Source organism: Malurus melanocephalus, unplaced genomic scaffold (genome assembly GCF_030028575.1).
Source record: "Malurus melanocephalus ecotype Western Australia unplaced genomic scaffold, MMel_1.1 scaffold_642, whole genome shotgun sequence".
In the NCBI taxonomy this organism is placed as follows: Eukaryota; Metazoa; Chordata; class Aves; order Passeriformes; family Maluridae; genus Malurus; species Malurus melanocephalus.
In genome coordinates, this window is record NW_026623874.1 from 290214 (window position 1) to 305176 (window position 14963).

At 40.0% G+C, this 14963-nt stretch overlaps 1 protein-coding gene across 1 annotated transcript in view; it reads left to right on the plus strand.

Moving 5' to 3' along the window:
* Positions 1–4194: 4194 nt before the first annotated feature.
* Positions 4195–14963, plus strand: part of LOC130583911 (protein diaphanous homolog 2-like) — a gene marked incomplete at its 3' end in the record, with an annotated part of 53012 nt that continues 42243 nt past the window's right edge. Inside the window, exons 1-3 of the mRNA XM_057383580.1 lie at positions 4195–4221; positions 11614–11646; positions 14007–14180. Of these exons, the coding sequence (XP_057239563.1) occupies positions 4195–4221; positions 11614–11646; positions 14007–14180 (234 nt within the window). The remainder of the gene's footprint in view (positions 4222–11613; positions 11647–14006; positions 14181–14963) is intronic.

The following is a 14963-nucleotide window of genomic DNA, read 5'->3' on the forward strand; positions in this document are numbered from 1 at the left end:
GAGCTGGTTCTGCTGAGGCTGGCAGTACCTTCAGGTCCTGGGAGAGCAGTTTTATTTGCACCTCATCCCATTGTCCTCATTGTSCAAGGAAGAGAAAGGTGTATTTGGCACCTGGTGGTAAAGAAGCTGTGCAGTTTGTGCCAGTGCTGAGCTGCCACTGAGTTCATAAACCAAATTCCTCAGAGTTGGGTGGAGATTTTCTTGGTTCATCTTCATCACTTATAATTCATCCAGTTTGTGTAGAGTTACAGGATGAATCAACCTGCGCTCTGTCATGTGTTGGGTGGAATTCAAGGAGCTCMAAGTGTGCTGACAGGAGTGTGTCCCTTTCCCAGAACTTATTTCACACATCCAGGGGAGTGCTGAGCAAGGGCTTGGTGGGAGAGGGAGTGCAGCTACGTGGAGACGAGAGGGTATTTTTGGTTCCTGGCACAGGAGCTGAAATTAGGCAAATCATTGGGAATAAGTCCAGAGGAATGATTTTTGTATGATAGACTAAAAATTACTCTAGGTGACACAGGGCTGGGAACTGAAGTCATTATCCTGAGGGAAGGAAAACCAGAATAGAAAGGTGGAGGGTTTTTATTTCCCTGTTCTCTTCATCTGAAACTAAAAGGTGAACAGTGGTGCTTGGCCTGCAGAAGTGTAGGGATTTCTTTGTTTGGGGTTTTTAAGGGCTGAAGCCTGTTGGTACTTTTTCTCTTATTGACAGGAAGTAAAACTGGGCTATCGAGAGAATCTGTGCTGGAAAAGAAACCAATGCTTTAAAGTATTCTAAGATTATTGATGAGCATGTACACACATGAATAATTAAAGGAGAGCTGTATCAGAACTACTAATTCAGTTATTTCCTGCTTTAGTTAGCTGGGAGAATGTTCAGCTTTCATACAGTTTGTTGTATGTGTCAGAACTGCACAGTGAGGATTCAGTTCCTGTTTTTATAGCAGTACTGTGTAAACTGGAGTATTTTACTAAAGTTTAATGTCTGTGTTAGGASCACCTGTACACATTACTGCTGCTGAGGGAGCTCTGGGTTGCTGTTTTGAGTTGTTTGTTTTTTGGKTTTTTTTTTGTCATGTTYGCTGGCACRCGGCCTAGAGGTTGGAATAAGTGCCTGGTATTTTTGTCATTATTTTTACAGTGAAATGGGCAGAAAAAAACCCCCTGAATTGTTTTGGCAAACAATCATCTGCTCTCACGTCAGCCCTGAGAATAGGCTGGCATGAGGTGGCAGAGAGCAGTTAACATGGGTTTGGCAACATGCTTGTTTAAAATTATGCCTGCTCTGCTAGGGAAAACAGACTAAATGAAGGTTGTCAGGGAGATTGCTGGGATTCCTCTCTTGGTTAATGCTTAACTCAGATGTTGTTTGCTCTCCTCAACGCTTCAGTATCACTTGGGAAATAGATAATTCTGTCGGGTACCTAGGAAATGGGAAGTGCTCAAAAGTGTCAGGTCTGSTTTGACAGAGCTGGTGTATCTCACCAAGGACTTGGCAAGTTGAGCATCTTTTGGTTGAGATGCTGAAGTCAAACTGTTTACAGAAGTTCATGGCAGAAGAAGGGTCATAAAAAGGAGCAGGAGAGGATGCTGGAGAGGAGACAAAATATAAGAGGGAAAATAGTTTGAAGGATGATTAAATATTTGTCTATCAGAGACACTGCAATCACTGTTCTTGGAGGTTTTCAGGTTTTGAAAGCTGGACAGAGTCTTTAGCTTGCTGATTYGAATTTGGTGGGTGACCCTGCTTTTTGGGCAGGAGTTTGGACTGCACTGAGAAAAGAATGACATCCTTTCAAACATCTGTGATTCTGTGAGTCAGCCTTAAAAAGCGGTGCTGTAACAGGGTTTACAGTGCTCTGGGAGTGTTAGAACACTGTCTAACTAGAAATGACCATGGCCAGTGCTTTTTGGTGGTGTTTTTTAATTGAAGTTAATACTGTGTCAGTTGAGGACCAGCAGAATCACGTGCAGTGGCCAGTGCCATGCTAACCCACGTGGCTTTACCCCAGGTTTGTTCAGGTCTAGGGGAGCTGTTCAGTGACAGATGCTCCATTTACTACAAACCACATTTCTGAAAGAGGCTGCCTTCTGCGTGTGATGTGGCCTTTAACAGTAGATTAGGAAAAAGATGTTGTGCAACTTGAAAAACAAATAATTGGGGGAAAGAGAGAGCTCCTTTAATTGGAGACCTAGTGGATTTGGTGATTCACCCAACAAGGAGTATCTCATACTATGTTGTAAAAGCTGAAATTGGTTGTGCTTGATACTGGAGTCTTTTAAACCTCGTGAGCTTTGAGATGAATCAAAAGGTATGAACTCAACGTTCTGACTAATGTGCCATAACCTAACGTCAAGCAGTGGGATAAAAGCTTTTATGAAGGAGTTTTAAAACAGAAGTAAGCTGAGTATGCTKGGGAAGAGGCTTCCCAGCTGTGTTACCCCACCCATATCAGTGCAGGCTTAAGGAGTGATTTAAATGTGTTTATCAATCTCTGTCAGACTGACTGTGCTGCAGAACCTACAGAAAAAAAAAAGCTGTGTGCTTTTTGCATGACTCCTTTAGATATCTGTGTACTGCATACATGAACTATGAGTCAGGTTGAGCAGAGATTTTTGGCAATCAAATAAAATGTATTCCATTTGAGATCACGGTGTCTCTGAGTGAAATCTCTGCATGCCTGCGGAGAGTTCTTGTTTCAAGTGTATGCTTGAGGAAAAAGTGCACCGAAATGCTTGTATTCTAAAAGAGTCCTGTTCTTATTAGATCAAACTCAGGATATTTCAATAAGTGAAGTTATCTAGGGTGCAACCATTACTGAAGAGTAAAATTAATATCTTGGGAAACTTTTGTTGCTTAGAATGATTCAGGTCAGGCACTGTGCTGACGTGGGAGGGTCGGGCACACTTGATGCTGATGTTCAGGTAAATGCTTTAGCTTTTAATGTGAATTGCTATTGACACCATGTAAGGGAGGTGATAGCAACAGTGATAAACCTCTCTGGCTGTGGTAATGAAACTTCCTGAACTGCWGCTTGTAAGACAAAACTGTAGAGCTGTTCTGTACACTACAGGAAGCTTTGCAAACAAAGCAGATTCCACCTAGGCAGAGGGAAAGGGGTTCTCAGAACTGACAAAGTGCAAAGCAATAAAGTGCTGCTTTCTGATCCTTCAGACAGTGCTGCTGAATATCCAAGTGTTTAAGGATGAACTTTTGGTTTTGTGCCACTAGGAAAGCTTGTTAATGATACTGGGATTGCTGGTGGCCCAGTAGAAGGAAAAGATAGGTCTAAAAACTTGGAGTGGGTTACAAGATGACTTCACATTCTCTGCATCACTTGCGGTTCTCTAGACGTAAGCAATAAAGCCATAATGGCTGATAACTTCCCTCTAATTCTTTTCATCCTTGTCCAAATTTRRAGTAAAACAAGCAGTGGCAGTTGCTGCTGAAGCAACTGGCAATTTCAGTTGGTTCTTCATCAGTTGSCTTGTTCAACCTTAAAACCACAAGAAGTTAGGAAATTACTAAAATGAATGGTTTTATGCAGTTGCTTGCAAGTTGTRTGACATCATTCTTTGCATTCAGGTTTTGGGTTTTTTTAAAATGTACTAACTTTGTTTAACAGGAAGTATGGTTCTTTCCTTAAGATCTGCTATGGTGGTAGAACAAGCAATTTTGAGAAATTAATGGTTGAAAAACTTCCTTTAGTGTTTGTGTAGCAATTAATAAGGTTCCAGGTAGACAAAGCTAACTTGCCTTAAATTCACATATTGTTTATAGYAATTGACAAATTCCTTGAAAGTTCAATTCTGGAACAAACCACACATGGGAATTTTAGGTTTAATACAGCTCCTGAAGGTTTTTGGTTCACCTAGGTGTGGTAATATTTGGCCTGAAGGTGTAGTGCATACAGCAATGTCACCACACCTTTTCTGTTACATAAGACAGAAATGTTCTTAAGAATTTCTATCAGAGGCTCCTCCTCTGTAAGCAGGAAACTGTCACTGGAGTGAGAAAAGAGGAATGTCGAGGTGGTGGCTTTCTTGTAAGGTTCCCTTCCTTTTAGTGATCCTCAGAGCAAGTCTTTGGAGACAAGACGGTATTGGAGAAAGTAATAGATACAGTGAATGTGTGTTTGCTGTCTGCAAGTGTTCCTTGCATAGTGTTATTTCTCTCACCTGTCAAATGATACSATGGGCTTCCTCATTGTTCAGTACAATGTAATTCCTCTCTGTTCACAGGAGGCTTCATTTCCTACTTCCCCAAAGGACAAATAATCTGAGGATGCTGTTATAAACAGGAAAGAATAGGGAAAAGAGCAGAGACCTTGTTTGTAACACAGCAGCTGTACATTGTTTAACCCAATATTCTTTGGCTATTGAGTTCCATTATGGTCCATGCTCATGGAAATTATTCAATCTTGAATTTSTGTTSTTTGAGGAAAAGYTAGAGTTCCYTGCTATGACAGCAGCATTTTTCCAAGTTTCAATATCACATCATTTATTGTTAAGGGAGAAAAACCATCAACTTATTGTAGTGTAGGGATCAAATAGTGCTCTGATGAAGTACTTGCTCTTTCCTAGTAGTTCTGTGTCCTGGAAGGCAGACAGCATTATTGTAAGAAGTTGTTGACATGATCCCTGTGACCATGTTCCAAGGGTGCAGAGTACTGACAAATGAATGGCTTTCAAAGTGATTCCAGCTCCTCTGGCTCGCTGCATCCCTGCTGCTGCCAGTTGGTTTGTGGGCTGTCTTTTGCTTGGTTGRTTTTGTGTTTTCTTGCTTACAAAACAACCCAAACAATGCAAATACACATGTTCTCACTTCCTCAAAGTCTATCAAACACAATATTCTCCATTCTCAAGGAGCTGCCCAGTATCCATTGAAGCTCTTCCAGCTTGCTGTGGGTGTTCTGCTTTATTTTTAAGTGTATCGATCCTCTCCCAACAGATGCATTCTGGCAGTTTWACTTCTCAAATGGTTTCAGAGGAAAACCCAAATGGAGTCTGACACTTATTTCAGTGTTTACTGTACCCACAAGAGCAAGAATTTTTCTGTACAACCACCAACATGCAGTTAAGAATCTTACCAAAGCTGTTTTTGCATGTAACAGCAAGAGAGGGTGGCAGAACCTGAGCCTCGCCCTGTGCAGGGGTATTGGGCTATACTTGCATATAATGCCACAGAAGAAGCAAATAATCAGAAATGAAAAAATGTGCCTAAGTATTAGAGTGAAGAAATTTCTCAAAGCAGTTCCTGCTTAGTTTTTTTAGGATGATTTCAAACCAATTGTTTTGATATATTTTTTTCCAGTTGAACTGTTCCAGAATACGTCAAAAACACTTCACAATAACATTATGCCAAAAAAACCCAAAAGCCAAGTTCCCTAAGAACTCCAAGCTCCGAAGTCAAACAACCCCATTTTTGATAAACAAGCAGCAGAGATACAGTGCTGAGCATGGAACTGCCAGGCACACTTTGCAGGAAAGCAACAGACAGTGCAGTCAGCCCCCAAAACATCCATGGCCACACTGGGAACTCCTCTGAGCTCCTTTTCAATCCAGTCCTGCAATTCTCTCCAACGACTGTTTGAGTGACAAGTTTAGCAAGTGATCTCAGTCTATTTTCTTAGGGAAAAAAAAAATAAAAACCACATTCTAATTTTCTTCCAAAGCCTCTGATACCCTTGCTGTATGTGCAGGAAATAGATTACACTGACATTGCCAAGCAGTCCTGCCCAGTACCAGTACAGTAACAAGGACTTGGACAGATGGCTTTGTCTTGATAAAGTGTATCTGACACTTTTTAAAGGCACCAAATATATGCATGGAAAGCTGCAAAGAATTTTTTGAAATTATTCCAATGCACTCCTAATCTAGTAGCATTTTACTAAAGGAAGCTTAGGAGGTACAACTCTTGAAATAAGCTTTCTTATCAAGCAAASCATAGAACATAATTGGCACTCAACTATCTCAATCCTATTTGTTAAAAATCCAGTGTTTTTCAAGAAAGACTATTGAAGTCTCCATTACCAAGATTATTAGATTTGAAAGTGAAATAATTGAAGCCCAAAATAAATGCAATGCTAGTCTGCAAATGACAAAAATTTAAACGCTATATGGCACCACTGTATATGCTTAGCCTGACAATCCAGGACCATGGAGAAGTGTAATTCCTGTCCTTATTTCCCCATTTTCACTGACAATTGGTGCAGTCCCATGTGCTGTCTGCACACTGTCAGTTATGATTGCCTCCTTCTYATCTCTTTATGCCAATCCTTACCTGTGCTAGTGCAGCTGAGGCATTGCCTGTGGCACATGAAGAATCCTTTGGGTACATGGAGCTCTTGTGCAAAACTCTTCATTTCTCTGCTACACTTACTCTATATGTRTTTAGTGGAATGTTTCGAGTGGAAGTTTCTTAATTAGCCCTTTTTAGCCTTCCWTGGTGTTTTGTACCTGCTTATTTTTGTGAGTTGTGAATGGTGGTTTTTTTAAAAAGTTGATGGTTGTTTTTTTGGCAGTTGTTTGTTTTGGGTTTTGTTTGTTTAAGATGTGTCTTGTTGAACCTGTTGGTTGATAGCTGTGCAATGCCACTGACATTTTGAAATTAARTACTAAAATCCACAGGTAGGATTTCTCAATAACAATGGGAACACCAAACKAAAAAGATTTTCAATGCCTGTTGTAAGAGCAGGGTTTGCCATACCTCTTAACCTTTGTAAAGAGCCTGATTAGTTAAAAACCTCTTAGAACATGAAACCTGCACACTGAGGCCAGCAAGCTGCACTTCATCCAAGCAGCATTGCAATGCTTGTTTGTTGGGAATCTCAGGAATGGAGGGATGACTCTTTCCAAAGTCTAGTTTGCAAAAGTTTTAACAGTGAACTGCTGCTGGATTTGCAGTGAGGAWTGTAAAAGCTGTGGAGCACTAGTCTGTAATGAGAAGTGTGCTGTCTGTAATGACCTGACTGTCCTGCAGCCACCCTTGCCCTGTGTCTCACAAGCAGCAATTTTGTTGGCCTAGACTGATGTGAAACTGCAGCATTTGGAAAAAAAAGCTTTAAATTTTGTAAGTTTTTTTAAAGCTTACTTATCAATGAACACTGAGAAATCATTGTCTGAGACAAACTTTTCAGAACAGTAATGGCAGTTTGAGCTACAAATAATAATAAAGTTCAGTTGTCTTCCTCAASTCCTTTTGTATCTTCAGTTAAAAATCTGATGAAATTAAGACTAAGTTTGTTTACAGTGGTTTTTTCTTTCAATTTCTGAATTTACTGTTTTATAAAAGCTTCATTGAAGTTGTCTGGGAAAGTGCTGTTTTTGAACAGTCTGCTTTTGGAGTATGGTGATGGTGTGCTGAGAGAAAGCTGTTTCAGTTCCTCTCAAGCTCTGTTTTCAGTCAGATCAGAGCTTGGGGGTCTCTCTSTCCCCTTGCACAGACTCAGGGTGTGGAGATGGCTCTTGGCATCAGCCCATGGCACTTTGGGAGGGTCAGTGTCCCCTGTGGTTCCCATGCCTCTGGCATGTGTTCCTCCTTGTGATGGCTGAGACATCTCCCAGCATGGCAATTCAACAATTGGTGCCCTCTGCTGTTAATGATTTACCAGCCAGGGTGACCCTCGYGCTTTATTTAGCATGAGGAATCATCAGACTATTTTTTTTTTTGGAGCATTGCTCATTTCTGGATGGTCATTCTCCTGGGGGAGGGGGAAATTAGAGCATTTGGGAGAAGCTGGCAGCATCCTGCCATCCTGTACCAGGACAGTGCTGACTTTGTGCTGCCAAATGCTTCCCTTCTGCATTTTGCATCACATGCTCCTGTTCCCACTTTGTACAACCCCAGGGAATGTTTCTCTCCGTGTTCAGGCTCTAGGTTAAGGCTTAGTTTAAAAATTTAAATAATACATATTCAAGGAGTTTGTGAAGCAAATAGCTGCGAGGCAAACAAGATTTTTCCATATGGTGTCCTATAGWCCAAATGTAAATGTGCAACAATAGTARCRAAACCATCGGCATTGCTCAATTYGAGTGTTTTTGAGACAGCAGATGGATTACAACAGTCATTTCCAGGTTTTTCTGAGAGCATGGTGAATGCTTCTTGAAGTGTGAAAAATATACTAAACCAAACATTAGCWACAAAATTAGTAAAAATATAATTCACAAAATGTCAGGTGTACTTCACCATGGATAAAGGTCTTGAAAGGCCTGCATGAGTTTGTAGTCCTGGTTTCTGCACATCAGCATTTATGACTTGGTTRTCTTTTCACAATTTCCTAGATGCCTTTTTAGATTTAATTGCAAAATTGAATATGTTAACAGATGGTTAAATTGTCTAATGGGAACATTATTCATTCTCTGAACTGAAGAACAGAGGTTGTAGGAGTRAGTTCTATTTTGTGACTAAGACCTAGATTCAAGTTGCAGACGACTTTCTGTATTTCAGATATTAACCAGGTTTGGGTTTTGTCCTGTTAAACTCCCTTAGCCCAGGGCCTCATATGGGAAGTTATTCCCTTCCTGGTTGTATGCAAATTAAAAAGCACTTGTCCTTGAGTGAAGCTTTACCTTGGCTTTTGCAGGTGTTGAGGTCGAAGTAAATTTTGGAAAATGGCCATATCAGCTCAGTTTCAAAAAAAACCCATGAAAGTTAAGAAAAGGTCAAGTTTATCATTATTACCCCTCGAAAATGAGCTTTGCTGGGAGCAGTGGGAGCTGCTCCCTGGGCTTGCAGCCTGGTCAGAAATGGGTGTCCCAGCACATCTCGATTTGCCTGGGCACTGGAATGAAAGTTGCTGTTAAGTTTAGAAGTTACCCAGATGATCATTTTTCATTCTGCATGGGTTGAACTGGGAGTTAACTGCTGGTTTGATTGTTGTGCTGCAAATGAGAATCCTGAGTGTAACAATTAAGAACATGGCAAAGTAATACATAAATGTAATCAATCCATGTAAACACAGCTCAGTTTGCAACTCRCGGCCAGCTTAAGTGATTTGCAAGGTTTTATTAAAACACAAGTTAGAAAAATAAGTTTAAAAAGTAGAGTTGCTGTGAGTTTTGCATTAAAAGTTGATGCAATCACCTCAAGTAATTTAATTCAGTGAATGTGATGTTGCTGCTCTAGCCTGCATTAAGTTTGCATGAGGAAATAGTGATTTCTATATCAAGAACTGTAGTGAACTATGAATATATTTCTGCTGTTTTCATGTGCAAGATTTYGATTACTCTGAGTATTACGTTGGCTGAGACTGACCTTTTGAGATAAAGAATTGTCTGGTGCAGTTGCATTAGTATATGCCATTATTTTTGTGTGCCTTACTGCCATAATCCGTCTGTATTTAGGAAAGTAGCCAGATACAGTCAACTAAAACTGGGAATAGTGAATGGTATTAACTTGATAGACTGGAAAGGCTGTGTTTGAAAGAGAGAAGCTCTATCACTTAAATCTTCTAAGTAAAGAACTGAGTGAATCAGTAGGAAATAGTTCTTGGGTATAGATGCTGAAGAAATTCTGTGGTTTGTGTTGCTACTAAAAACTAGGAGAGAGTTGATATACAATTTAAGACAGCTGTATATGTATTTATACATATAAATATTAATTTGATATCCCTTACTTGCAAATGTTTCCTCATAGAGATTTTTTTGTGAAATTTTTTCCCTTGGGCTGCTCCTGCAAGCAGGGAGTCAGTGTCTTTAACAAGCTGGGTAGATGTAGATTTCTTTTTTGGCTTATGTTGTTCTGGCTGTCTCATAGATGGCTGGAAGAATAATGCTAGAGGACTACAAAGTCTTCAATATCTTAAATTTCCTTCTAGGGAGGTAAACTACTTTGAGGTTATGTTCTGAAATCAGCCTGGAAGCGTGATTTTTTTTTTTTTTTTCACTTGTACAAGAGATTGTCAAAATTGTATGAGGATGTGCAGGTACAGAGCTGCCTTGACTTTGCCTCCAGCTACTTGCAGTGTCTCTCCTACCTGGAAAATGTGCTGCTTATCTTGAGTGGCTGCTGGCAGCAGGAGGAGATCTGGGAAGAGTGTTTGCAGGGTCTGAAAAAATGCTGGCTGCTGTCTGGCTTTAGTATTCTGTATTTTGCCCAGAGGAGTTTGAGTGACACATGCAATATAAGTGTAGAGATGGGGTAGATGATCCTRTTCCAGGTTCTGGGAGAGATTGACAGTACTTAAATGAGAAGAGGAAAAAAAAATCTTCTAGTACAAGYAGCTCCTAAAGCAGGTATGGAGATTTTGAACTTGTTGCTTGCCTGTCTCTGGGTTGGAAAGCTGGTTAGGCTTTACTTCATTATTCTCTGTAATCTCAATTAACAGGTTTGTTTACATAGTGGTAATTGGACATCTTAGTTTGATTTTAAGATTGCAAGTTCCATACTAAGTCCAGGTAGTGAGAATACAGGRGAGCTGTAAGGGAGGGCAGTGCCARCATCTGACTGCACAGATGTCTGTGCTGGGTTAGGCTGAGGTGGAGCTTGTTCAGAACAGCCCATGTGGTGCTGTGTCCTCCATCTGTGACCAACACAGCACTGACAGAAAGAGCCCCAGGATTGCAGGTTCTGCTGACAGCCCTTCCCAGTGTCAAGGATTGCTGCTCCTTGAGAACTCCCACCCAGCAGCAGCGGGGTTGTTCTGGAGGTTGGGTGGGGATAGAGCCAGGACAGCTCATCCACAGTGACCAGAGAGATTCCAAACCCTATCACATCATGGGCCACAAAGGCAGGGCTGCAGGGTGGGGAGGAGGAGTTRTTTCCAGTTCAGCAGTTGCTCAGAAGCTGGGTAGTTATTGGCCTGCTGSTGACAAGTGATGGCTTTTGCATCATTTGTTTCTTTATTTTCTTTTTTTCCCTTCAGTTATTACATTGTCTTTATATCTCAACCATTCAGTTTTTCTTGGTTTTGTACTTCTGATTGGCTCCATGATCCCACTGGGAGTGGCTCTGTAGGAACTGCCCTGTSAGCCAGGGACAGTCCCCTTCACTRTCCCCTGTACTTCTGAATTCCTCTGGAATTCTGTCCCCCCATAAGTTCTACACCTTTACTCCTATTCATGGCTGCTTTGTGTAAATTGAGCAAAGTTCATGAACCAAATCTTCCTTGATGATGATTAGTGATATTKGTGTGCAATATGGGTGGCTTTTTTGGCCATGAATTAAAATGTAGCGTTGCTGGATGCTGTCAGCAGGATTTTTGTGCTGTTGGGGAAGAAGTGACAGAGCACAAGGGAGGGACAGTGGTTTGTGCGTGGTCATTCAGTGACTCTGTGACACAGGGGACAGTCCAGCAGTCCGTGTTTGTTTTGGAAACCCTCCTGAGACACCGTGCTGCTCCTTGTGCAGTAGTGTGGGGACTGCAGCCAYGCAGCTTTTGGGTTCATGAATTAAATACAAGACAAGGTGCAATGGGATGCAGGCTTGTCTTTTTCCCAGAACAGGCAGTAGATTCCATGCCCATTACCTGCAGTTTTGTTAGAACATTTGGTGAAATTTCAAATGCTTTTAATGTTTGAATACATGAAATACAGAGTTCTTTATTCTGAAACAGTAGGTAACACTGTCTTTTTTTCTTTGATTTGTGTGTGTTGTTGTGTTTTTTTTAATAGAATATTCAAATAAAAACTTTGGCAGATGATGTGGTAAGGTCTTTGTAGCATCTTAATTTGCAATGGTAACTCCACGCTGCATGCTACTTTACTCCAAATGTTGTGGACAAAATCACATATTCTTATAAGGATATTAAGCATTAGATTTTTAAAATTGAGTGACTGTTCCTTAAGATGTTAATTGGTGACTTCAGTTGAAGAAGATTAATCATGATTTCTATTTGGAGAAACTTCCTCAACCACAKTTTAAATACTTTAGTAATACTGGGGCTATGTTGAAACTGTTACTCAACAGTTCAAGTGTTATTTCTCTTGACCTTCTCTTTAACAAGAAATGATCTGCAGTGGTTCTTCAAAGCCGGTTGCCACATGGTTCAAGTGGAACCAGTTTGGGTAATAAATGTCTACTAAATGCCAAACAAGTTTGTATTCAGTACTRACTTGATGAAGCTGAATACTTTGAAACTGTTGCAAAGCATTTTTTTAGAAACTGCTATCAAAATTAATTTCATTAAAATGACAACTTTGTATTATATATATAAAATAAAGCCACACTGGCTGGTTAGTTAATGATCTGAAATGAGGAAATCATGCCTGGTCATCATGTAGGAGATTTATTTGTGGCTTTGAAGTGATCTCACCATTGCAATCTCATTAAACAAATTTGGTTAATAAGTTCTACTTTAAACAGATGACAGTGTGGTGAAATTGGATCTTAAATGGCTTTTTGTGACTGTTGAATGGGCTTTTAAATGCAACTTCAGTAAAACTGCGTTTGGTATATGTTGGCTAAATTTGGGTACTCCCTTTAAGGCATTATGATGTGTCCTTGGCCTTTTCACCAGGCTATGCCCTAATTTTGATTTCCAAAAACGTTATTTAACCTATTCAAACAAAGGGATTAAAGGAGCAATCTTTCTGTGTTAAAGACATTAACAGTATCCTTGTAGGTATTGTGTTTCTGTCCACAAATACAACATTTCTAAGGAGGAAGAAAACTCCCCCAGCACCCCTTAAAAAAAAAAAAAAAAGCTCTAAAGACATTCAAAGGGAATGCAGCTTATCTAGGGATACTTTCCTTCAAAAATTTAAGGTAATTCTGTAGGACCTCAAAAATAATGAATAACAATAAAAATTAGTAAAGAAGGCTATGAGAAAATAATATTTCTTCTCCATACTCTACAGCACTTGCTCCAGTTTCTACACTCTGGACTTGCTGATCTAAAATTAATCAATATTTTTGTAAATAAAATACTCCATCAAAGTTCTCACACCTCAAAGAGGTTGTTTAATTGTAGCAAATATAATTTTGGTTTAGATATTTTCCTGGGGATGACAATAACTGCTATGAATGATTCTGGTACCCCTACATAAGCTGCTGTTGGATGAAAGCACATCTTCATAAGGCTGTTCAGTGCCTGAAACAAATACAGGAGTATTTGTGGATGCAAACTGTTCTTTGAGGAAAATTGCTGTATGCATAATGTTCTCAAAATGAACATATATATGTGTGTGTATATATATAAAAAATTGAAGAGAGTTATTAAATAAAAAATTCGGACTCTGTTCAGAGTAGAATTACATTTTATAAATACAGTGAGAAATGGCCTTATAAGGAAGGTGCTGCTGTTGGTTGTTTCCAGTATTAACCAAGAACTGAGGAAAGCATGCTTGGAGCCCAGCAGGTGGGGGTTTGGTGAGGCCCCAGGCAGGCAGCYCTAACCCTGGAACGCCCTGGCAGTGTCTGAGCCGCTTCACTAATGTTTGTTGGTGTAGTTAACCATGAGTTAACCATGGATGCTGCTTCTGTGTGAGTAACACATCACCTGGCTTCCTAAAGCCCACCACTAATTGCAGGAGTTCCTACTCAAAAACACCTCAAGGAATTATGAACCATGCTCGGAGCATTRATTCCTCTACAAAGTTGGTTTTACTTTAGCAGGATTTTTTTGTAAGCCTGATGAGTTTGTGAGTACCTCCTTCCCAACACTTTTTCAGTTGTCCTCCAAAGACTTGTAGCTCTTCAKGTGAAGGAACACTTGGACATTACCATTGTGGTGCCATATTTATCCACTGTCAGGATCCTTAGAGAGTCATGGGAGAAGATGAGCTGAAGATTTTGAGATGCTAAGAGTTGAACTTAGCTGGTAMAATTTTGAATCCGTGAGAAATATTTCAATCCCTTTTGCATGTGACCTGCCATGAGTTTACATATATGTTACTGTCTTTCTGTGCAAAGTAATCGCTGAATATTAGAGCAGTTTTACTTACAGTTCAGTTTGAGTTTTAACTCTGCTGCTTGAATTAACAAAAAACACGTGCATTGCTGCCACATAATTGGCTGCTTTTCTCTGTTTCTATTTCTGCTTATTTTTGAATGAATGTCTTTGCAGCGTGACAGAATCACAAGCTTCAGAAGAGCAGCAGTGAAGAAAGAGAAGCCTCTCATTCAGCATCCTATTGACTCTCAGCCTTCCATTAGTGAGATCCCACATGCCCAGCTCGTTGATGAGCGTTGCATGAACTTATCAGAAAAAGAAGTTATGGATCTCTTCGAAAAAATGATGGTAAGGTGTTGGTGTGGCCTGAGAACTGTCCTGTTCCTCTGTGTAGCTCTGCTCTGCTCAATGAAGCTGTGAATGCCTTTTGAAGGATTGGATAAGTGTTAATTACTGCTTGCTTGATTTGCTTGTTAGATTAAGGGATTAGTTTTTAACTTTTCCAAGTAATGTTAATTGAAGCAGACAATAGATCTGTCTCCCAGGGACCAACAGTTCTTTGCCAAAGCTGTTCACCAGCAGTTAATACAGTAACATTTCCTTGGCTTGCTTGTAGTCTGAAGTTACTTTGACTTTTAGTGGCAAGCCTAGTCATAACTAAWAATGAATGCACTGTATTCAATCAGTTATTAACTTAAAACAGATTTAATCGGGCAGAGCATTTTTACTTTTAGGCTTGTTTTAAGTACATCAGTTGGGGCAATTTCACCTCTGCCCCTTCCCCAAGCTAATATTCCRTGTAATAACAGCCTTCTGATGAGAAAGTGTAGGAATGGTACCCATTGTGGTAAAGGTTCATTCAAAACACAGGAACATCACAAGAGCTGACACTTCAGGATCAGCTTGAGGTGTACAATTCTTGGGTTTGTCCTCTAGTTTTACTTCCTGAGCGAAATTTCAGAAATGTTAACTACCCTTKATGCAATTTAAATTTTGCATTAGTCTCAAAAATAGTGATGTGRCAACATTAAATGAGAAAATTGGATAGGGCAAAATCAAACACACACAGATAAACTGGAAAAAGTCACTTCTGTTTGAAAATTAATTGTCTGACAAAGTAGCTCAGACAGA